At 49.0% G+C, this 21,929-nt stretch overlaps 9 protein-coding genes across 9 annotated transcripts; 4 read left to right on the top strand and 5 right to left on the bottom strand.

Moving 5' to 3' along the window:
• Positions 1 to 90: 90 nt before the first annotated feature.
• On the top strand, positions 91 to 1,861 carry N7466_009117 (phosphoglycerate mutase, 2,3-bisphosphoglycerate-independent; the record flags this gene model as incomplete). The annotated part of the gene is made up of 4 exons (XM_057168506.1): positions 91 to 115; positions 191 to 928; positions 988 to 1,570; positions 1,651 to 1,861. The coding sequence occupies 4 exons, from the start codon at positions 91 to 93 to the stop codon at positions 1,859 to 1,861; spliced, it is 1,557 nt and encodes a 518-aa protein (XP_057017212.1).
• Positions 1,862 to 2,641: 780 nt separating this feature from the next.
• N7466_009116 (AMMECR1 domain-containing protein) lies at positions 2,642 to 3,727 on the top strand (the record flags this gene model as incomplete). Its single annotated transcript, XM_057168505.1, has 2 exons — positions 2,642 to 3,177; positions 3,268 to 3,727. 2 exons carry the CDS (start codon positions 2,642 to 2,644, stop codon positions 3,725 to 3,727), a joined length of 996 nt encoding a protein of 331 aa, XP_057017211.1.
• A 496-nt stretch (positions 3,728 to 4,223) lies between these two features.
• On the bottom strand, positions 4,224 to 5,655 carry N7466_009115 (serine/threonine-protein kinase; the record flags this gene model as incomplete). The annotated part of the gene is made up of 4 exons (XM_057168504.1): positions 4,224 to 4,830; positions 4,892 to 5,222; positions 5,315 to 5,405; positions 5,488 to 5,655. 4 exons carry the CDS (start codon positions 5,653 to 5,655, stop codon positions 4,224 to 4,226), a joined length of 1,197 nt encoding a protein of 398 aa, XP_057017210.1.
• Positions 5,656 to 6,276: 621 nt separating this feature from the next.
• On the bottom strand, positions 6,277 to 13,081 carry N7466_009114 (DNA polymerase epsilon catalytic subunit POL2; the record flags this gene model as incomplete). The annotated part of the gene is made up of 3 exons (XM_057168503.1): positions 6,277 to 12,206; positions 12,264 to 12,403; positions 12,471 to 13,081. The coding sequence occupies 3 exons, from the start codon at positions 13,079 to 13,081 to the stop codon at positions 6,277 to 6,279; spliced, it is 6,681 nt and encodes a 2,226-aa protein (XP_057017209.1).
• Positions 13,082 to 13,528: 447 nt separating this feature from the next.
• On the top strand, positions 13,529 to 14,217 carry N7466_009113 (COX20 family protein; the record flags this gene model as incomplete). The annotated part of the gene is made up of 2 exons (XM_057168502.1): positions 13,529 to 13,877; positions 13,961 to 14,217. The coding sequence occupies 2 exons, from the start codon at positions 13,529 to 13,531 to the stop codon at positions 14,215 to 14,217; spliced, it is 606 nt and encodes a 201-aa protein (XP_057017208.1).
• Positions 14,218 to 14,485: 268 nt separating this feature from the next.
• N7466_009112 (uncharacterized protein) lies at positions 14,486 to 15,343 on the bottom strand (the record flags this gene model as incomplete). The annotated part of the gene is made up of 1 exon (XM_057168501.1): positions 14,486 to 15,343. The coding sequence occupies one exon, from the start codon at positions 15,341 to 15,343 to the stop codon at positions 14,486 to 14,488; it is 858 nt and encodes a 285-aa protein (XP_057017207.1).
• A 737-nt stretch (positions 15,344 to 16,080) lies between these two features.
• Positions 16,081 to 17,764, bottom strand: sik1 (snoRNP complex protein NOP56; the record flags this gene model as incomplete). Its single annotated transcript, XM_057168500.1, has 3 exons — positions 16,081 to 16,320; positions 16,410 to 17,529; positions 17,601 to 17,764. 3 exons carry the CDS (start codon positions 17,762 to 17,764, stop codon positions 16,081 to 16,083), a joined length of 1,524 nt encoding a protein of 507 aa, XP_057017206.1.
• A 340-nt stretch (positions 17,765 to 18,104) lies between these two features.
• N7466_009110 (chaperonin-containing T-complex subunit CCT6) lies at positions 18,105 to 20,091 on the top strand (the record flags this gene model as incomplete). Its single annotated transcript, XM_057168499.1, has 6 exons — positions 18,105 to 18,146; positions 18,205 to 18,299; positions 18,356 to 18,377; positions 18,547 to 18,567; positions 18,625 to 18,798; positions 18,865 to 20,091. The coding sequence occupies 6 exons, from the start codon at positions 18,105 to 18,107 to the stop codon at positions 20,089 to 20,091; spliced, it is 1,581 nt and encodes a 526-aa protein (XP_057017205.1).
• Positions 20,092 to 20,494: 403 nt separating this feature from the next.
• On the bottom strand, positions 20,495 to 21,541 carry N7466_009109 (putative histone acetyltransferase (MysT1); the record flags this gene model as incomplete). Its single annotated transcript, XM_057168498.1, has 1 exon — positions 20,495 to 21,541. One exon carries the CDS (start codon positions 21,539 to 21,541, stop codon positions 20,495 to 20,497), a length of 1,047 nt encoding a protein of 348 aa, XP_057017204.1.
• Between the last annotated feature and the right edge of the window lie 388 nt (positions 21,542 to 21,929).

The following is a 21,929-nucleotide window of genomic DNA, read 5'->3' as shown; positions in this document are numbered from 1 at the left end:
TTCAATTACAAGGTGGATGCAATCTTTGATGCCAACGAATTGACACCATGTTTGATAGGTGATTACGGGACAATATAAACTTCCCCCACCATGGCCGACCAGAAAGTCGCTTTAAGTATGTGATTGGCCCTGCCACCCAGGTCCTCAGAACGATTTCACACTAACGCGAGCCTTTGTTGCTTCATCTTAGTTGTTATTGATGGCTGGGGTGTCTCTAACCCCAAGTCGCTCCCCAATAGCGATGCCATCGCCGCTGCCGACACTCCGTTTATGTCCGGCTTCGCTGAGGCCAATTCCAAGACCGCCCAGGGTTTCACCGAGCTCGAGGCCTCCTCCCTCGCAGTCGGCTTACCTGAAGGCCTAATGGGCAACAGTGAGGTCGGCCACTTGAACATTGGTGCCGGTCGTGTTGTCTGGCAGGACAGTGTTCGTATTGACCAGACCCTGAAGAATGGCGAGTTGAACAAGGTGGACAGTGTTGTCAAGGCCTTCACTCGTGCCAAGGAGGGCAATGGTCGTTTGCACCTCTGCGGTCTGGTTTCGGACGGTGGTGTCCACTCCAACATCACTCACTTGTTCGCTCTGCTTGAGGTCGCCAAAGAATTCCAGATTCCTCAGGTTTACATCCACTTCTTTGCTGATGGTCGTGATACCGACCCCAAGAGCGCTACCATTTACCTGGAGCAGCTCCTGGCCAAGACAAAGGAGCTTGGCGTCGGTACCATTGCCACCGTCGTTGGCCGTTACTACATTATGGACCGCGACAAGCGCTGGGAGCGTGTCGAGGTCGGCCTGAAGGGTCTGGTCACCGGCGAAGGCGAAGACAGCGAGGACCCTCTTCAGACCATCAAGGAACGTTATGAGAAGAGCGAGAACGATGAGTTCCTGAAGCCCATCATTGTTGGCGGCAAGGAACGCCGTATCCAGGGTTCGTTACAAAAACCAAAGAGATTTGAGATTGACAACTCGACTGACTCCACCTTCTAGATGATGACACTGTCTTCTTCTTCAACTACCGCTCGGATCGTGTCCGTGAGATTACCCAGTTGCTGGGTGACTTCGACCGCTCCCCACGTCCCGATTTTCCCTACCCCAAGAACATTTCTCTCACCACCATGACCCAGTACAAGACCGATTACACTTTCCCCGTTGCTTTCCCCCCTCAGCACATGGGCAATGTTCTATCCGAGTGGATGGGCAAGAAGAACCTTCAGCAGTGCCACATCGCCGAGACTGAGAAGTATGCACACGTTACTTTCTTTTTCAACGGTGGTGTTGAGAAGCAGTTCCCCGGTGAAGTTCGTGACATGATTCCCTCGCCCAAGGTGGCCACTTATGATCTTGATCCCAAGATGAGCGCCGCCGCTGTCGGTACCAAGATGGCGGAGCGCATTGGTGAGAACAAGTTTGACCTCGTTATGAACAACTTCGCCCCGCCTGACATGGTCGGCCACACTGGTGTGTACGAAGCTGCCATTCAAGCCGTTGCTGCCACCGACAAGGCCATTGGTGAGATCTACGAGGCTTGCAAGAAGAACAACTACATCCTCTTTATTACTGCTGATCACGGGTAAGTTTTTTCTAAAAAATTTTCTTTTTTTATCATATCACAAATTCAGTCTTCGCTCAAAACTGACAATTTATCTACAGTAATGCCGAGGAGATGCTTAACGAGAAGGGTACTCCCAAGACCTCCCACACCCTTAACAAGGTTCCCTTCGTCATGGCCAATGCCCCAGCTGGCTGGAGCCTCGAAAAGGAGGGCGGTGTTTTGGGTGACGTCGCGCCCACCGTGCTTGCTGCCATGGGCGTCGAGCAACCCGCCGAGATGACGGGTAAGAACCTGCTGGTCAAGGCATAGATTAGAATTTCGCGCGAATAATTACCTACTAGTAGTTATGAGAATGAATCAATGAATAGATAATGGAATGTGGATATACCGGCATACAAGAGGTCTTGAATATAACATTGAATACATTTGAATCAATTGATCTCCCACGAGGGCAGTAGGTACATACTAGTAAGAACCTTCATCCACATGTTGATACAAACCAAGATGTTGAAAACCATTTACAAGGACATCATGTTTACATTTATACAAAAGGAACTATAGTTCCAAGGTTACTAGTATGGAATGATCATAGATTAGCTTTCCCTATACCCAAGATGTAATCTGTACTACTACTCAAGTGCTACGAACAAGTGGTGTATTATCGTATATATGGTACCGAGTTCGGTCACGTAATACCGCACGTGCTCAAATGGAATCTTGGAACGATCCAATCATATCAAACATTTCAAACATTGTTATCGGATCTGTCAACTTTGGAAATCAAGTTCTCTTTGTCATTCGTTCTTGATTTTGTCACTTTGGTGACTGTTGGCCGTTTCACCAAGCCATCTTGACTCCAGCGCTGGAACTTCCAAGTTTCAACTGTTCCAGGCTTTGTCTTTGGCTCCACCGATAAGGAAGCCCCTCTTTCTTATCATCTCATCTGCGGAGTACTCGAGTCCAGGTTACTTCATAGACTACACGGTCGCTCTACGGTTTTCCTGGCTTCAATAAGATCCAGAAGGAGATATCATAACACCAACAAGAAAAGAGAGAAAAAAAGTTCCCCTTCACCTACTACATATCGAGATGGCGAACGTATCCCAGTGCTACTATTGCTTCGAAAGCCTCTCTTCTGCCTTCGAAAACCGCGACCTTGTCAGTCTCACAACCGTAGAAGCCCTCTGGGAACAGCACGAACAAACCAAAAAGCTTTCAAGCCTCGGATCCCGAGTCCAGGGGTTAGACTCGGATGCGGAAGAAGAAGACGAAGAAACAGGTCCGCCACTGTCTGTAAATGACGAGTCTCAGCCAAGTAACCAGCCCAAGGGTTTAAAACCCCCCGCTGTCAGCCGCCTGCAGAGTCAGGCATCCTCTGACTCGTCCACTCCATCGAGTGCGTCCAGTGCCTCGTCCAACTCGCTTCTCTCTAACTCGACCGCCGCGACAACTCCGAGCGCCCAGCCTGGGAACCTGGGGTTGCAGTCCAAGTCTGATCAGAAATACCCGTTATTCGTAACGTGGAACACACTGTCCCGTAGTGGAAGTAAGTCACTGCGCGGATGCATAGGCACCTTTGAAGCGCAGGATCTTGAGGCGGGCTTGAAATCCTACGCTACAACATCGTAGGTCGTCCCAAGTTTGATTCAAGCTGATTGAAAAAGAAAAGAAAAAAAGAATGAAGAAGAAAGAAACTTACATCCTTCGGATCATAGGGCGTTTGATGATACTCGATTCTCTCCAATAACCAAATCTCTTCTTCCCGCTTTATCATGCTCACTGACCCTCCTGGGCTCATTCGAGCCCTGCACCAACCCCTTGGATTGGAATCTAGGCACACATGGGCTGCGAATCTCGTTCGTCAACCGTGGCAGACGCTATGGAGCCACTTATTTGCCCGATGTCGCTGTTGAACAAGGCTGGTCAAAAGAGGAGACGGTCGAGAGCCTGATGCGCAAAGCTGGCTGGGACGGTGGAAGTGGCAGTATGGCCCGCCGACTGCTGCGAGTTGGGAGTGGAGATATTGGATCTTTGAGCCCCTGGGATCAAGTTTCTGATTTCAAAACAATCAGGTATCAAGGACACAAGGCGAGCGCATCCTACAAGGAGTGGCAGGAATGGAGAAGCTGGGTCTTCTCTTTAGACGATGGCCGTGATCTTCTGGGCTTGACTTGATTGCACATGTATACCTTGCTGTGGTTGAGACACCCGTGAGGTACCACTTGTCTGCATGGGCCATGGCTGTGGATTATGGGTTGCTCCGGATTTTTACAATCTTGCAGGATCATCAGGATCTGTGATATGGATATTTCATGCATGTGTCAGCGGTACCTCTTGCACAAGGTAGAAGAGCCGCAAGTGGTTCAATGTTGAACACACTGGCATAATTGGGTATGTATGTGTGCCTACTATGTACACATGGATGCTTCCAAGGTTTAATTTCTCGCTTTCGTTCATCAATTATTGGATCCATTTAGACCGGATATACTTTGAATACCAGTGAACTCAACATTATAACGTTCCTGAGTAGACCTCGGGAATAGATCCAGACATATGTATATGTGAAACGGAAACAAATGGATAGATATTTCCAGTCTCAACACATTTGAACCTTACATTCACATGCATGGATGTTGCCCAGGTGGTTGCTCATGGGTCCGGAGGTTCCGGCTTATTTACCAGGCACATTTCGATTCCATAATCCAGCCATGGTCTCTTTAAGTCTCCGTTCCTGTTCCCGAATCTGTATCTCCGACTGCCCACGTGCATTCCCCCTACTATCAATCTGCATAGGGTTGCCTTTATCACTCGGGGCAGGCGCAGCATGCCCCTCGTCAACGATCTCTGCTCCGTTCACACGCTCGGGCTTCGGATCAATACTCATCATACCATCCATCATGAAACCACCACCTTCGCGTAGCTTATTAATTGCACGCACAGTATCGATGGCCCGGTGTAGCGTGCGGCGTGCATTGAAATTTTTCTTCACCGTTGGCAGCAAGTCTTCGCCAGAGCCAGTCCGCGAGTCATCGTATGGTGGGTTGATCCAAGTGTGTTGCAGGGCCTCGTGGGCTGTCATGCGATTCTTAGGGTCGATGGTTAGGCAGCGGTTAATGAAGTTGCGGGCTTCTTGGGAGACGCCCCGCCAATATTCCAGAGGGGTAAAAGCATAGTCTGCTGCAAGAATGGCCTGCATTTCCTCTAGGTTGGAGTCTCGGTCGAAGGGAGTGTAGCCGCATAGAAGGAAGTAGGTGATTACACCGATGGCCCAAATATCGCTAGAGAGCTTCAAGGTTGGTACATATATCACCCGTCACGTTAATTCGTACTGCCACTTACACTGGCTTGCCATGTCCACTCTTCTTGAAGATTTCCGGCGCCATATATCCTGGCGTTCCACACGTGGTTGTCAACACATGGAATTGCTCCTCGTCCATAATCCTGGACAAGCCAAAATCGGCGAGAAGTAGATCCGCATTATCTTCCGGGGTGCGGAAAAGTAAATTCTCCGGCTTAAGATCTCTGTGTACGATTCCATGATCATGCAAGTAGGCCACCGCCGACAGGACAGCGCGGATTAGGCTTGCGGCGTCAGTCTCGTAATAACTGCCTTTCCGGCAGATGCGGTCAAAGAGCTCTCCGCCCAAGGCGAGATCAGTGACCAAGTACACTAGATAGAACCGATGATCAGTATATAATAGTTCCATGTCCCACTAGGCAGCCACATATTTGCTGGGCGCAGTGCCGAAGATAGCAACGCACAGTTGTTCATGGTTTCAAAGTAGTCCACCAGCGTGAGGATGTTCTGGTGGCCCATGGATACTTTCTTCAACACGGCGATTTCATTGCGAACCTATTCCCAGGTCTCATCAGAATAACTGCCCAGTGCCCGTAAAAATATGCCGATCCATCGTCGTGGGTGTGCTCTATCGTACCATGTGCTCGCGCCCGGCCATCAGGCGCTTGTTGATTACTTTCGCAGCATAGTAGCGACCGGTGTCGATATGGACGCATTCTTTGACAACCGAGTATGAGCCAGCGCCGAGTGTCTTGCCAGTCTTATAGCGACATGGCTGAACCTGCGGTTTCGGGGGTTGTGCCATCGGGACGGAGGGAGGGTCTTGGTATGCGGGGAGGGAGGAATAATTAGTTCGATCGGATCAGACCCAAGACGAGGACTCGGAGGGATGCGTTCAGGTTGACGAAGAAACAGAGGGGTGTTTTCTTTCTTTCCGTATGTGCCTTAGGCTATGATTATGGGAGCAGTCAGCCTCATGCACCATTTGGTGCTACTACGGGAGTTGACCGCAGGCGCGCGGGTCAAGCCCCGCCAAGATAGACACTCACTGGGCTTCCTGATAATTTACCCCACTGCGGTCGGGGATGGTAGTCGAAAGTGATCCCCAGCTCCGACGGATCGATGTTATTGTTAAGTGGATGATAGAGTGGGAGATTGCGAATGTTAGGAGATGGAGAAGAATGGGAAAGTTCGAATAAATTAAAAGGGTGTGAATGGGCCAACGTGATCAACGGCTTTTCACTATTTACATTTGTGTGCTCCCAACACCGATGCAATGCACATGCAGAAAACACCTCTAAAACTCCATAACACGAATCCCCCAAAAGAACAAAAGTAATAACAAAGTTAACAAAGCAAGAGCCATTAAAGAAGCAGAGAAAAAAAAAAAAGGGGGGGGGGGGGGATTATTAAGAGAATCGTATCCTTAGACCCGTGACAAAACATCATTGACCACATTCTCCAATAACTGCAGACTGTGGAACTTGGCAACGCTTTGCAAGACTTCCAGTTTCTTTCGAGTCTCTTTGAGATCAACGGTTGGGGCCCAGGTACCACTGCAAGAGCAATGTTCCATAAACTCGCTGATCTTGAGGGTCTTGCATTTGGAACACTTCAGATCCTGGGTTTGCCATGCTACCACAAGACCCTGCACCTGACCAATGAGAAGTTCCTCTTGTGCAAGCCGGTCATACTCCTTTTGGCAGAAGGGACAGCGCCATGTCTTAGGCGTTTTGTTGTCGGTACCTGGGTCTGGCAACACGTCTTCGTCCCGGCATAAATCCAGGTCACGGATGAGGCAGCAGGCGTTACAGCTCAGCTCTGTCAGTTTCAAGTTGGTACTGGGGTTCTCAAACCGGCCTTCTTGGCTAAATTCGCGCACCTCAAAGAGTGCTAGTAGCTCGCGGCGCAACAGTCGTGACTCGAGAGTGGTAATCTTCGACAGGCTTAAAACCTGCATGAGCAGCTTAACCAGCTCCAGGGATGGATTACGCTTGTCATTGGTTGGATCGACACCCGGGAGAACCGGGAAGGCATAATCAGATGCTAGCTCAGGGTGTAGCATCTCATCACGCTGGCGACGGATCAGGCCCGTGATTTGCTTCTTCAAAGGCTTCGAGAATCGTTCTGCGAGGATAGCGGTGATCTCCTCACTCTCCTTGTCGCTGGGCTGGCCAATGGGAATTTGCGTCAATCGAGGCGTAGAAGACATATTGCCGTCCTGGAGATCAGGGCGCTTCAAGGAATGCATAAGATCGATATACTCAACAACCCAATCGTGGAAGATGGTTTGCATGGGTGCCGGCAGGAATCGATTAAGTTGCCAATGCATGACAGTCTCGAGGTTTTGATTTTCGGCTTCAACCACTTCACGACAGCCCTTGCCACCATAGTTGTACTCATCATACCACAGGAGGTAATCCCAATACTCCCTAATCTCAAGATCAACGAAATGGAACGAAGGGTTCGCCCGAATCGATTTTAAGACATATTGGCTGTATGCGTAGGCATTGCCCACCTCGGTCTTCGTGGTCTGAAGTAGAAGTCGCGTAGAGCTGGCAAAAACAACGTTGGAGCCAACTCGTCGGAACTCAGCCATCAGTCTCTGGAATGACTTGCGTGAGAGCATCCGGATATAGTTGTGAAGGGATCGATCATAGAGGTATGAAATTGGACTCTCAACCCATCGGATCAAGTGTGATACCATGATGTCCGCCATGCCATTTCCAGAACAGGCTTCTGTCCACCAATGCTTGACCATATCCCGCAAAACATGCGCACCAGCAGATGCAAATGCTTTCTCAGAGTATAGCACGCCCGTATCCTCGCCCTTACCGGACGCTAAAAGTGTATCATTGCCATCCATCTCGCTGATGATCGAAGACGTGAGAATGGTGTTTATGGCAAGGTTGCGGACGTCCAGCTCAATGCATACTGTCCCATAAGCATTCGGCACATTCACAGACGGCATGTTGACTACCTCCAGTGGACCCGTGACATCATCTTTTTCAAACCCGGCATGATCTGGCCGTGGGGCCATTGACCACCACAGAACAACATTGTTCTGCTGGAGACGTCTAGCATATGATATATCAATGAGGTATCGAGGGTCGTCATTCTCTAGGTTGCAAAGAGGGACATCACCATATCGAGCCAGTAGAGTCAGGTGATGGATCCAAGCGGAGAGATGCAAATAATGAGTCACAAGGCGCCTAGCAATGAACGATTGCCAGCCAAGTGGAGGCAGATCCATATCCGTCACTTCGGGTTTCACGGAAAGAGTAGGGTATTCTTTCAAGATAGGAATGTCGTGACACAAACGGTCTTTCTGCTGAGACTGGATGACTAGAACCGCTGGATGGCTCTCGTCATTTCGAAGCTTTCTTATCAAATCACCAACCTCCAGATGAGCCTTTCTTCGGGTCATCACATGTGTGGTTTTAAAGTGGATCTTGTCTTGGTACTGGAATGCATTTTGCGACTCATCACTAGAGCCATCTTGCAATTTCCGAGAAAGCAGTTCAGAGTAAATCTTGTCGACGTTTGGTAAACCTTGAACATCCCTTGTCCGGTTAAGGATGACAATATGCGCCTCATTGTTCGCCGTTGAGAAGATAGCGAAAACCTGTCTATCTCCGGACGCAACGTGGTAGAGGTAATGGTACGCCAAAGGAGAATCCATGAGGTAGGGTTGGTCTGATGTAGTATGGAGCAATGTTGCAAGGTCAAATCCCTTCTCTAAACCTTCGCCCAAAACACCACGCTGCTCTTCATCGAAAGTACAGTGACTTCCAAGTTTGAGGACTGCCCGGGTACTTGGTGAAATATTCCGTTCGTAAACACCTTCAACACTAGAATGTTGGAACAGGGCATCCATCTTCTCTGCTTCCTGGAGGAACGTATCCTCAGACAGCGACACCTTGAAGAGGTGAACAGAAGGGTGTCCGTTGGGCAAAGTATGATTGACCTTTTCGACCTCACAGTCAGGCACTTCAATGTCTGGTAAAGTCTCCCGCTTCAGGTTGACAAAGAACTGCCGCGGGACCTTGACATTCAGTGAATGAACCTTTTGATCGATCAGCACAAAGGCACGAACAATTCCCGGGCGGCCTGTTTCGCACAACTGCAAGACCTGCCAGGTGCTGATATAGAGCATTTGGGCTTGATTGCGGAAGAAACCGCCCAAGGAGTCCGACGATACTGTTGTTCGGTCACCAAACAATTGGCGGCGGCGAACTCGTGCCTGCTTTTGAATCTTCCATTTCTGCTTTTGGTAGCGAAGGAAACCCTGGTAGTCGTCCGTGAGCGATGGCATGGTGGCAGGGAGACTGGCGAAAGGATCCAGTGCTGTTTTGGAAAGCCCTTCCGGATGCTTTCTCTTCTGTGATACCTTCGCCTCGGGTGACTGGACTTTCTGAGAAGAATTTGCCAGTGCTTCGTCCAAGTCCCCAACATGTTGAACACGGTGTTCAAGGATGTTGGTAGAAATCGATGAAAGAGGCAACTTGTCCGATTTTGTGAACAGATCAGTCATTTTCTTCTGCTTGAATTTGTCATCTTTCTGATTGATACGTCGCTGTAACCAGTCAGGATGCGCAACCCGAGGCACAGGATTTCGAAGTTTCTGCAGGGCAGCCGGTATCGTAATCAACTTCTGCACGACTGATCCCAACCGTTCAAGATAATAGTCCCAATCGATAAGATTGCGAGGGTCCATGTCGGCAGGGTCTTCTTTGAGCCATTTTCGCAGGAAGTATCGCTTGACATTCTCCTCGGCAGAAAATATGGCCACGGGGATAGCTCTTTCAGTGACAGGAGTGTTTCTCGGCCTTGAAGATATAATATATTTGCAGTTCAAGCCCTTATCTTTGACCATTTGCTCACCCAGGAACTCTGCCAAACGTTTCGCAGTGGTGATTGGCGAAGACTTCTGGCTACCATATTCCTCCAATGTCTTTGACATACTTCGGTTTTCTGAAATGAGGTCAATGAGTTCCTCATCGGCTAGGGTGGCTCCGTGCTCATAGAGAACATCCAACCACCGATCAGCAACTCGGGCAACAGCAGCATACGTTTCAGCAAGATTGGTGCCTTCCAAGAAGAATTTGAAGATTTGCGTCTGGAAGATCTTGATCAACTTCAGTTCTCCTCTTCGCTTGACTTCAAAACCTTTCAGCTCAGCCAATGATCCATCGTGGTTGAACACAGCGTATCGCTTCTTCAAATTTTTATCTTCCTCTTTCGACGTCGGCAAAATCATGGCTCGGTATGGACCATCAACCTCGAAGAAAATTGAGTTCTCGCTGTAGGTCTCATATTTGAAGCTCGACGGATCTGTCAGGGACTGATATTGGTGATTAGTGTACTTTGCATGGACAAGATGATTGAGCATGACACATGGGTACGAGATTCCTAGCTTTTTCCCGTTCTTCAGCGTGAATGTGAAGTTTTCAGGAAATGTACCCGGAAGCATACACCAAATTCCGTCAGTGTCCAGCTCCAAGGGTCGGCCGATACGCTCAACAAGCTCTCGCGCCATCTGAATGATATGGGCACCCGTGAGACAGGTGACACCTGCCATCTCCAGGGAATACCAGCGAGAACCTTTTCGCATGACATAACCGTAGAAACTGTTGAGAATGACTTTGTGTGCGAGTTGAAGTGAATCAAACAGGACAATCATTTTCTTGGCCTCGTCAATTTCAGCAGCAGATGCACCGGATGACTGCAAAGAGTCTGCTTTGTTTTTCCAGACCTTCTGCTTTCCTTTGAAGTCATATCGACGGTCACGGAAGCTTCGTACAGTGTCAACATAGAAGGGATTCTCTCTTTGACAAATGATCGCTTCTCGAACCATAGTTTTACTGTCATGAATCTTGTGATAGATTTTCTTGCTGTAGTCCTGGAGTCGCTTTCTGATCACGCCAGCCTGCTCCTCGATGCTGAGTTCACCAAATGCCCTTGTGGGACCTTTTGGATGCCGCCCGGGAAAACGTTCATTTGCAGTGGCCCGTCGAATCATGTTGTATTCATCCCGCTTGGCAGGCAAAAATTCACCACGCCAGGCCCAGGGCATTCGCCTATCGCAGGTCTTACCGGGCCTGTTGAAATCGCACGCGGCACAATTTGATTCTTCGATCATTGAATCGGGTTGCAATCGATTGGTAATCATGATATTGGGATACATGGAGGCGACATCCAAGTGATAAATGAAAGGCACTTCATTGCGGCTTGGGTTGTTCTTCAAATCAAGCAAGCGTTCCAAAATCTGGGCCTTGACCTCGTCGTAGTTTGTGACATCATCCATAGACTTCTTCTCTTCAACCTCGATACTGAACTTGAGGGCATGATCAAGGTCGCGGATGAGCTCATCAATAGCGGTTGGATCAACCGTGAATGTGACTGGAATGTCACTGCGGAATACACCAGCTTCGATACTTTCAACGTGACCACCGACGTAGGTTTCTGAATCCAGAAGATGACCGTCGTAAAATGCCTCCGCTGCGTCCTTGTGTTTGTTAGGAAGAACAATTTCATGCTGATACGCCTGGACCATGAGAAGCATTTCGCACAATGTTCCTGTTCCCTTCCGCAAGGTGTCGTCTGGATTGAGCGGGATGACGGTACACAAGGAGAAAATGAAAGGATGCACATATTTCATATACAGATAATATGTTGCAACAGCATCGGAAACAGAGTACTCGGCAAGGGTTTGGGGCCGTTCACTGGCGTAAGGAGTCATCAACTCGGGGTCAAGCTCATCAGGGTCGTATCCAAGCTTCGCAACGGTCACGGCTTTCAAACCACGACTACCTTGGGGAAGGTAACTGTCACGATTCACCCATGCGAAACAATCCATGTGTACGCAGTAATCAGCTTGATAAACGTCTTCGCTATTTTTTTTGAAGCCAATTTCCGTGTACATGTCGATTCCCTGGACACTCGCTCTTGTTTCAACAAACGGCCAATCGAAGAAGTCACCGTTGTATGTGGCAATGACAGTTGGTTTAGCAATCTTGATGTGTTCGAAGAATCGTTCCAAGACAGCTCGCTCATCTGGCTCATTGAAGATAACAAAAGGTCCACTGTACTCCGGTCTGGGCGTGTACTCGAAATCGTTGATGTCCGCGGAGACGATCTCTCGGTTTGTGATAAGGAACCCTTGGCCATCAATCATATACGAGATCATCATGATCTGATCAATCACGGCGTCAGGGAATTTGAGAGGCAATTTTGTGGTCTCAATATCGAAAGCCAGAACGACAGGATCGGCACGTGTAAGTCGGTCTTCCAAGCATTTCAAAGATATCAAGCCTTGTCTTGACTCGACATTGTACCACTTTCCAATTCGGATATCTATCCAATTTTAGCTCGATTTCCAACATTATGCTGTAGCAGAGGGAAATTACAAACCCTTGTCGATGCATACTCGGACATGGTATGGAACATCATACTCTCGAATATCCACAATAAAATCACTCGCTTGCATGTTGCTATTAGATCGTTGCTCATTAACTAATTCGTCATCAAAAAGGTCAAAGCCGGTGCTTGCACTGTGATAGAATCCCAATTAGAATGTCGCTTTAGGAATATCTTCAACGGTTTCGGTTCATAACTAACCTAGTCATTTCGACATATGCGTCCATCTCGGTCGCATTTTTCTTGTTCTTCTCTGCCAGCGGTAGAAGCGTCCGTCGAACCTCAAGCAAATTGCTGACGTTGGCAAAGTTCAACCTGATAAACGTCCTCCGATGTCCAAGAAGGTGATTCGGGAGATTCAGGTCCTCTTTGTCCAACCTCTTGAAATTTTTGATTAACCCTTCGAAGTTCCGTCGACACCATTCTTCCACTTCCATCTCATGGCCTCTTTTGACCGCAAGCAGAAAGTATGGATCATATTCGACAGTTGCTTTGAAGCTGCCTCCGTCGTCCTGGAGGAAATAGTAATCGACACCAGCGCGGCCGCCTGGTACGTTTGCATCTTCTATTGTGGTACTGCGCATGTTGATGAGCCAACCGGCTCTAGATTCGCCAGACTCGAAACGTGGGAACCCGAGGCTTTCATCAATACTGTTCGCCTGTCGAATGGCCTCGAATTTCTCATCTTGGGAAGTCGCTTCGGTGGATCGCAGGGAGGAAAACTCGACAGTCTTGGCTCGACGCGGATTTGAGGATGCTGCACCAGACCGGTATTTGTTGTTCCCATACTTGCTGGGTTTTCGTGAAGGCATGACGAAGTTTGGAGGGCCCAGCTGGGCTTCTGAGAATCCGTTTCGCACAGCGGGTCGCGTTAGATGAACATTAAATGAGATTGAACGAGATTGGTTGAAACAAATAGACGATTTTAAGACAACAAAAAAAGAGGCAACTTAAGAGGGGGGCGTAGAGGGATAGTGATGGTTCCTGCAGGTAATTCCTAGTTGAGCTGCTCCAATCCCGTTAATCGTAAATCCGCTCCCTTAACGCGCAACGCGCACGCGTTCCCTTCACTGTAGCTAATTACGCGTGGAAAAACGCTTAGTCACCACACGCCGGAATAACTATCCAAATACAATCGTATATCGGATAATATATACCCCGCTGTATCTTGACATTGATTGGCCTTTCTGATGATGGCGATAATTGGAGTCTACTAGGTACCGTCCAAAAGGTTCACTTCACCCACCCATCACAACATCATGACCGACGATTCTCGAGATTCAACATCCACCCAGGAGGCTGGCAGCCACCTCCCTGCCAGCATTCCAAATACCGATCCCACCAAGCCTAAACACGAGTTCCCGCAGTCGCAAGTTGGAAAGCTATGGGATGCATTCGGCAATCCCGAAGAGCCGGTCAACATGCTCGCCAATGCCTCCTATAAGCCCCGCGGCAAGGATCCCAAAGAAGTTTCATACTCTGAAATCGTTGGAGATGTATCTGTGGACCAAATGTCGTCATTCTACAAAGCACCATGCGCACGAGAGTCGTTATTAACTGGCATTGGCGCTGGCTTTGGAATTGGTGGTATTCGTGGTGTATTCGGAGGTCCGTCTCAACATTCATTTTCATCAATTATTTTTGTTCGATGCATCTAAGAGCTAGGACATTGACTAACATCTTATTTCCAGGTATGCGCTCCATATGGTCTGCCGGAAACTGGGCCGTCGGAGTATTTGCCGTCACCTCATTGGCAGCGTATGAGCTCTGTCGCCGTCAAAGAATTGAAGAAATGCATGGAATGAAGCAAGCAGTCGAGTTAATGAAGGAGTTGAAAGACAAGAAACAACGGGACAAGGAAAAGGCCATCGAGGTAGCCGCCCTGCGGACAGAAGAGGAAAGGCAAAAGAAGAGTTGGACAAACCTTTCCAACTACAAGTTCTGGTAACGTTACTCAGGTACATGGTACTATGAGCTGGAGTCACGGTATCTGTGGGATATTGAATCCCAAAAATGTATATTCCGATCCCATTTGGAGGATGGTGTGTGGGCATCATGTCATCAATCATATCATCTCCGTGTATCATAGCCTTAAGTGTTCTCAATATCCCAACCCCTCCAAAAAAAGATGGGGGGGTAAAATTAAGCAAAAGAACATCAGCTGCTCTTGCACGCGCCAGCTCGTCGCCTAGCACTATAGGCCTATATGTAATATACTATGATGGGGAAAGATCTTTGCTAGATATTTCGGCTTCGACATCAAACTTGACCCGTTTCGGAAGGGAGCTTTGTTGAATACCATGAATTCTATCCAGACTCCCATTCCCGTGTCTTCGTTCTCTTCTTTTTTCGCGAGCTTCCCGTGCTTCACGGTTTTTCCACTCGGCGACTTGTTTCTGTCGTTTTTGAGATCGTGCCCACGCTGTTGCCGCAGTAGGCCTGAAGCCTACCCCATTAATACCATAGCCGTCGTCCGTGGGATCCGTTGGGTCATGTCCCGTTATCTCATGGTCGTGCCAGGTGAATGGATCTTCATTTGAAGTATCAACTGGAGGGGGCGAGCGTCTTTGCTTCCGGTTTTTTGACGGAGAGTTGGGTTGGAGCTGTTTGCGCGGGTGGATGGATTTCCTTTTGGAGGGAGATAAAGATGGAGTAGTGGGAGTGTCAGTTGTATGTGTAGTAGTGGACAACTCAGATGCCAACTGTTGATCAGGCACCTCGGTGATCTCCCTCTGCTTATTGTCGGGCTGCCAGACCGCATGCGTTACATCGGACTTTCCCACAACACTTTTCTCCTGCTCTGGCAACATATATGGCTCAGGTTGGATGTCTCTGTTTGGCTGTCGCAGGATTGTGAGTCCTTCACCCTGAATTGCTAAGTCTCTAAATCGACCGGCCACCGCGGCTCGAGGGCTGTGGCGTCCGACCTCATCCTCTTCCCGCAACCTAGTTTCGTGCAGACTCGCGATAGAGCCGCTTGATGTCGGGGATGCTGAAGGACTGAAATAGTCGGACTCGGAAGGTTCTCGTTTGCGCTTGGGAGATTGGTATAGTGGAGGATTTGTGGCCATCATCGTGGGGATGAGGTTGGGGTTGAAGACGGATATGCGTGAGGATCACGAACAATGGAAAAGAAAGGATACAGGTCTTGCTTCATGAAATGAGAGAACTATGACCCCATTAAAGCAACAAGGGCTAGAAGGGTTAACCCATCATGCAGCGATCCTCATACTCAAGGGTGCGGAGAGGATGGAGTGAGGGGTAGGTCATTGGACTGCCGTAAAGGTGTTAAAGCTGCAGAAATGCGGGACCCAATCGCCGCTGTACAAATTGGAATCTTCCAAGGTTTCCAATGCATATTCTGCAGAGTTCGACTCAGGCTTACTCTTTTCCACCTTCCACCAGCCCCCCTTTTTCTCTCTCTTTTCGTTTCTTATCTTTTGTTTTTAAAAAAAACCTCCCCAATTGGTTTCACTAGAAAGGGCATAGAAGTTTGGGAGAAGTATGAAATTCCTATGGCTCTGAGTCTCGCAATATCCATCTACCTAGATACTGATATTTATCTACTATTTGACTCATGGATAAGGGGACGAACCACTTTACTCGTACTTAAAAGCCATACAAATTCGATAGTTCAGGTGTACAGACACACAGGAAAGAGCAAATCTTATTTTGCCAATGATGGCCTAAATCGAATAATTTACAGATGCCCGAGCCCATCGAGTCGTGAACAAGATTGAACAGATATAAAAAGTAGAAAGAAAATCCGAACGCCGTGACAAAGACTCCCAATTCCAGAGAAACAGCGCTTTTATGCCTTCTGCTTCTTCTTTGAAGGCTCACCATCGGCATCGTGCTTGCGCTTCTTCTTCTTCTCAGACTCGCCCTCACCAACATCGGACTTGCGCTTCTTCTTCTTGTCACTCTTGTCGCTCTTGTCCTTCTTCTCCTTCTTTTCCTTCTTCTCCTTCTTGGGGGAAACATCCTTCATCTCATCATCGCTGCCATTGACATCATCCATACCAGCCAGAACGGCATCCATGGCGTTTTTCTGTAAAAAAAAAAAAAAAATTAATGTTAGAAAAGAACTTCCTTGAAAAGATAAACATAAGAAAAAGATGAGGCTGAGTTGGTACATACCATGGCAACTTCGTTCTTGGTAGGGGCGGCACCGGTGGCGTAGAACTCCAGGCGCTCCTCAACCTGCTGCTTCAAGGCCTCACCAAACTTGGTGTTGGGCTCATCGGAGAAGTTGTCAATACGGGAAGCGATGGAGCACTTGTTAGCAAGGAAACGCGAGATGCGGCCCTTGTTCTTGGGGCCAGCGCGGCCGATGAAAGAAGAGTGGTACAGCAGACCATACTTAGGGGTGTTACCCTTGGTCTTCAGAGCGCGGAACAGAGCCTTCTCGGCACCCAAAATCTGGACAGTAGAGGCAGGGTACTTGGACAGGTTGGTCAAGCTACCGGCGTGGGAGATCAGGCGAGCACCGACAACCTCTCCGATCAGGGCAGCAAGGTTAGGGGCAACGACGCTCATCTTGTTAACCAAGTACTGGTAAAGAGACTTGCGGTACTTAGCAAGGCTGACAACGCGACCGGCAAAGCTAGTGACGTTCTCCATATCGGATTCAGAGATGTCCTGACCCATACTGTGCTTGGCGGCATCGATGATGTTCTGAGCAACATCCTTATCGTCTTCCACGAGAGCGGCGATGTCGTGCAGACGCTCGTCGTTAAGGTTCTTCTTGTCCTGGACGAAGAGGGCAACCTCGGCGTAGCGCTGGTTGTCAGATACAATCTTAACCAGCTCGGGGAAGTGCCACGAGTACCACTCGCGAACACGCATGGCAAAAGTGTTGATGGCCTTGTCAAGCTGATCAAGGATAGCAATGGCCTGGATGATGTGGTTGTCGTCACGCTGAACAGAGAACTTGACCTTAGCACGAGAGTAGGCGTGACCCAAACCGAGCTGGGCAGTGTCCATGTCACCCTCGCGGAGCTCCTTCAGCAGCTTGGAGAAGTGCTGACGAATACCACGGAGAAGATCCTGCACAACCTCGCTAGTGTCACCGGTTTCGCAGTCGACGAAGTCGAAGGCAGACTTGATACTTCCGGCAAGACCCTTGTCGCAAAGACCCAGCACAACCTTCTTCTTCTTGCTGGGCTTGGGAAGGTTCAATTCCAGGAAAGAAATCAGAGTCTCGGAGGCGACACCCTCAGAGACATCGTTGATCTCACCAAGAGCCTGCTTGTTGTTCCTGTGATGGGTTAGCGAAGAATTCCTTGAGGAATAAATTCTGCGGGCAAAGATGCTAGACTCAAAACGTACTCGAAAGGAAGGAAACTGGCCAGGTCAATCATCTTTCCGAACTTGGCAAGATCATTGACACCCTCCTGAACTTCCTTCAGGCGGTTGCCAACGGCATCACCCTGGTGGGCGACTTTGAACAGCGAGTAGCCAATGGGGCTCTCGAAGAGAAGGTAGTCGGCCATGTCGTTTTTGTAAATTCTGGTCTAATTAGGCGCTCGTTGACCAAAATAATGATTGCAACAACCGGGGCCCACAAACGACTTGAGGGTTCGACAGGATGGGGTTGTTGGTGCGGTCGTTCTAGAGAGCGGAAGAGAAGTCGAAAATCGAGAGCTTTTTTTCGCCGCTAACCCAATCTAGTGCGAACAATCGGTGACTGTGGGCAAAAACCACGATCTTCACCGCCTTCCCGCTACGCCTGCCCACTCCTGTCCACGGGCTGAACGAGCTCCCCTCCTATTCTCAGTATAATTGCTTTGTCATTTGAGCTAAGCTCTTGTTCATTCATTTATCACAGCAGAGATGTCTGCAACTCAGCTACTTAACCCGAAGGCGGAGTCCCGGGTATGCATTTCTCACACACATTTGACCCCTCCGTGGCCCGCACTAACATTTCATCTAGCGGAGAGGAGAGGCCCTCAAGGTCAACATCGGCGCCGGAGAGGGTCTTCAAGATGTCCTCAAGTCCAATCTGGGCCCCTCGGGTACCTTGAAGATGTAAGTTTCAATTTTTATGCGGGTAAAAGCCTCAATATAGCTGACATGATCTCTAGGCTGGTCGACGGCTCTGGCGGAGTATGCAACATTGTCTTTTATTCTATGGAATGCCACAAATCGAGATATCTAACGCGGCAGTATGATGGCAGATCAAATTGACAAAGGATGGAAATGTTTTGCTTCGTGAAATGGTTGGTCACACCCCTTGACGTCCTTATTGTGCAAAATAGATGCTAATGCTCAACAGCAAATTCAAAACCCCACGGCTGTAAGCCTATAACACTCCCCCGAACATTCATTCGACCCCCGCTGATAAAGATGAAAGGTTATGATTGCCCGCGCAGCCACCGCACAAGATGATATCACTGGTGATGGAACAACATCGGTTGTGCTCTCCGTGGGAGAGCTCCTGAAGCAGGCGGACCGCTTCATTTCGGAGGGTCTGCACCCCCGAGTGATCACCGATGGTTACGAGATTGCTAAGACAGAGGCCTTGAAGGTAAATCGCCGATATATATGTGATGCTTGAGTATAATGAGTTTTGATTCTAATGTGGTGGTAATAGTACCTCGAACAATTCAAGCTTGACCGGAACGTTGACCGGGAGCTGCTCCTCTCTGTTGCTCGCACCTCTCTCTCCACCAAGTTGAACAACGCCCTCGCCGAGAAGCTGACCCCCGACATTGTCGATGCCGTGCTTGCCATTCACCGCGCCCCCGAGAAGCCCGATTTGCACATGGTCGAGATCATGACCATGCAACACCGCACATCCTCTGACACCCAACTCATCCGCGGGTTGGCTTTGGATCACGGTGCCCGCCATCCTGACATGCCCAAGCGAGTGGAGAATGCCTTCATTCTTACCTTGAACGTCAGCCTCGAGTACGAGAAGTCTGAGATCAACTCTGGATTCTACTACTCTACCGCTGAGCAGCGAGACAAGTTGGTGGAGAGCGAGCGTAAGTTTGTCGACGCGAAGTTGCAGAAGATTGTGGACCTCAAGAAGCAGGTTTGCGGCAACGACCCGAAGAAGGGATTCGTTGTCATCAATCAGAAGGGTATCGACCCCCTTAGTTTGGACATCTTGGTCAAGAACGGTATTATGGCTCTCCGCCGAGCCAAGCGGAGAAATATGGAGCGTCTGCAGCTGGTTTGCGGTGGTGTTGCCCAAAACAGTGTGGAGGATATGACCCCCGATGTTCTCGGCTGGGCCGGTCTTGTCTATGAGCACCAGCTTGGTGAGGAGAAGTTCACTTTTGTCGAAGAGGTCAAGGACCCCAAGTCCGTGACTATCCTCATCAAGGGCCCTAATGCACACACTATCGCTCAGGTCAAGGACGCTGTTCGCGACGGCCTTCGCTCAGTCTACAACACCATCGTTGATGGCTGTGTCATTCCCGGAGCTGGTGCCTTCCAAGTTGCCTGTGCTACTCATCTTAAATCTGATGTTTTCCGCAAGACTGTCAAGGGTAAGGCTAAGTGGGGCGTTGATGCCTTCGCCGATGCTCTCTTGGTCATCCCCAAGACTCTTGCAGCCAACTCTGGTCACGATGTTCAGGACTCTCTGGCTGCTCTGCAGGGTGAGTGTGACGAGGGTAATGTTGTTGGTCTAGACTTGAACACTGGTGAGCCCATGGACCCTGTGCAGCAGGGTGTCTTTGACTCGTACCGTGTTCTGCGAAACTGCATCGCCTCCAGCACTGGCATTGCTGCCAACCTTCTTCTCTGCGACGAGCTGCTGAAGGCCCGGCAAATGAGCAAGCCAAGTGGTCCTGGTCCTGCGGAGGAGTAATGTGCCATTGACTGATGATGCCCGGCAACACATGTAAAGAATTCGATGGAACTAGTGCTTAACGCTTTTGATGCTTGAAAAGTACAGTCTCCTAGTAAAAATTTAAAAAAAGAATGCACACAATAATTGCAAAGATGCCAAATCCAAAGACATTCAGTAACGATGATTTTTGTGTAATGAAGGCAAGTACTAGTGCCTATTACTACCTACTAACTAGATAGAGTGTTGCGTGACATCAATCCAGAAGCTACAATGCATTTTCAAGGTTAGTATGAAGAAACCCATGCTACCACGGGCATTGTAGCATGTCTATCATCATATTGAAGTTATTATCATTATTATCGTCATAAACAGGTATCAATCAACTACTATATTGTACAAGAGTGTCACTGTGAGGACATGCCTATTCCTCCTCCAAGCTACTCTCACCACCGCCTGACACACTCTTAAATTGTAATCTCTTCACGAAGCCTTCTTCCCTCACAGGATCCTCCAGTGAGAGATGATGAGTCTTGGCCCAATTCCAAACGTCTGACTTGCGAATCATCATCTTCGGGCCCTGTTCGGCTTCATTATCTCCCATAAGCCGACTCATTTTGCGCTTCTTCTCGGGTTGAGCAACACCCATGCTCTTAACAGCAGTGATGACATCCTCTGTCAACATTCCAGTGGCAAGGCCAATATCTTCAACAGTCATGGTTTCACGCTGAAGTTTCTTGCGCTTTGAAGGGGTGCTTGGCTTGTTATGATTGGCTTCGGCGATGTCTTCTCCATGCTTGCCGAGTAGTAGATGCCTCGCGATCCGCTCAGCCCAGAACCGATTGTAGCTCTTTTGGCCCAGGTCACTTAGTGGTTTCTCTGGGCCACCGATGTACCCACCAGGTGAATCCCAGCCACTCAGTTTGTAGCTTACTCCCATCAAGAGCTTTCCTAGTTGTTTGTGCTGGTAAGGTGGAAAGACACAAATACAGGCGAGATTGTTTGCGTCCCAGGAGAGCTTTTCTTGGGAGTAGAAGCCAAGCACGTGGTAGTTGCCTTCATTTTCAGGGTCGGTAAATGTGAGAATATAGTAGAGGAAGGTTGCGACATCGAAAAAGACAGTTTTGTGGTCGAGAAATAGCTTCGCGAATAGTGACAGGTTCTGCCCAAAGAGCTTATGTTGCTCCCCGTCAACTTCCCATACCGCGTACCCACCGTGGTCGTAGACTTTAGTGCCGGGTGGTGTTGTACGATGTTCACAGACTTGGGTGTGGATTGCATAGGTTTCGCCGTCACAGGAGTATCGAAAGCACCAGCGACAAACGTAGAGACGATCGGCGTCTTTAGCGACCAAGTCTTCTGGGTAGATGGACTGATACCATGGCTTGAAAAGGAGATCTCCTAGCACAACATTCTTGAGGTTGCGGTCGCCTGGACTCTGCAGTCGCGGTGCGGATGTACTTGTCGCCATTGATGTACTCGAGGTTTCAAGAGAAGGATGGGTGTCTCAGTCTCAAGCTTGGAACGAACGGAAGTCGCGCGCGGTAGCTAGGGTTCAAGGAGAGTGTTCAGTGGACCGGCCATTGGCGTCACCGGGCCAGCCAAGATTCTTTAGTGCAAGTATTGTGGCAGCTAGGTTGAGCCAACATTGGAACAATTCAGGCTAGGAGGAAAGCCCCAAATTGCGCCAAATACAGTCAAGTTCCTGGCGTTGTATTCGAATTCCACACGATTTACGAAATCGAAAATCATGTGCTGAGTCATCACAGGTCAGGTGGGGAAAGCTTTGTTCTTAGTACAGTGATTCTTATCCGCTGTTGCCTGCTGATTGTACGGGATACGGAGAGATATGAAATCAT

The sequence above is a fragment of the Penicillium verhagenii genome, assembly GCF_028828195.1.
Source record: "Penicillium verhagenii strain IBT 33310 chromosome Unknown utg000009l_segment0_segment0, whole genome shotgun sequence".
In the NCBI taxonomy this organism is placed as follows: Eukaryota; Fungi; Ascomycota; class Eurotiomycetes; order Eurotiales; family Aspergillaceae; genus Penicillium; species Penicillium verhagenii.
This window is presented reverse-complemented; position numbering and strand designations above follow the sequence as displayed.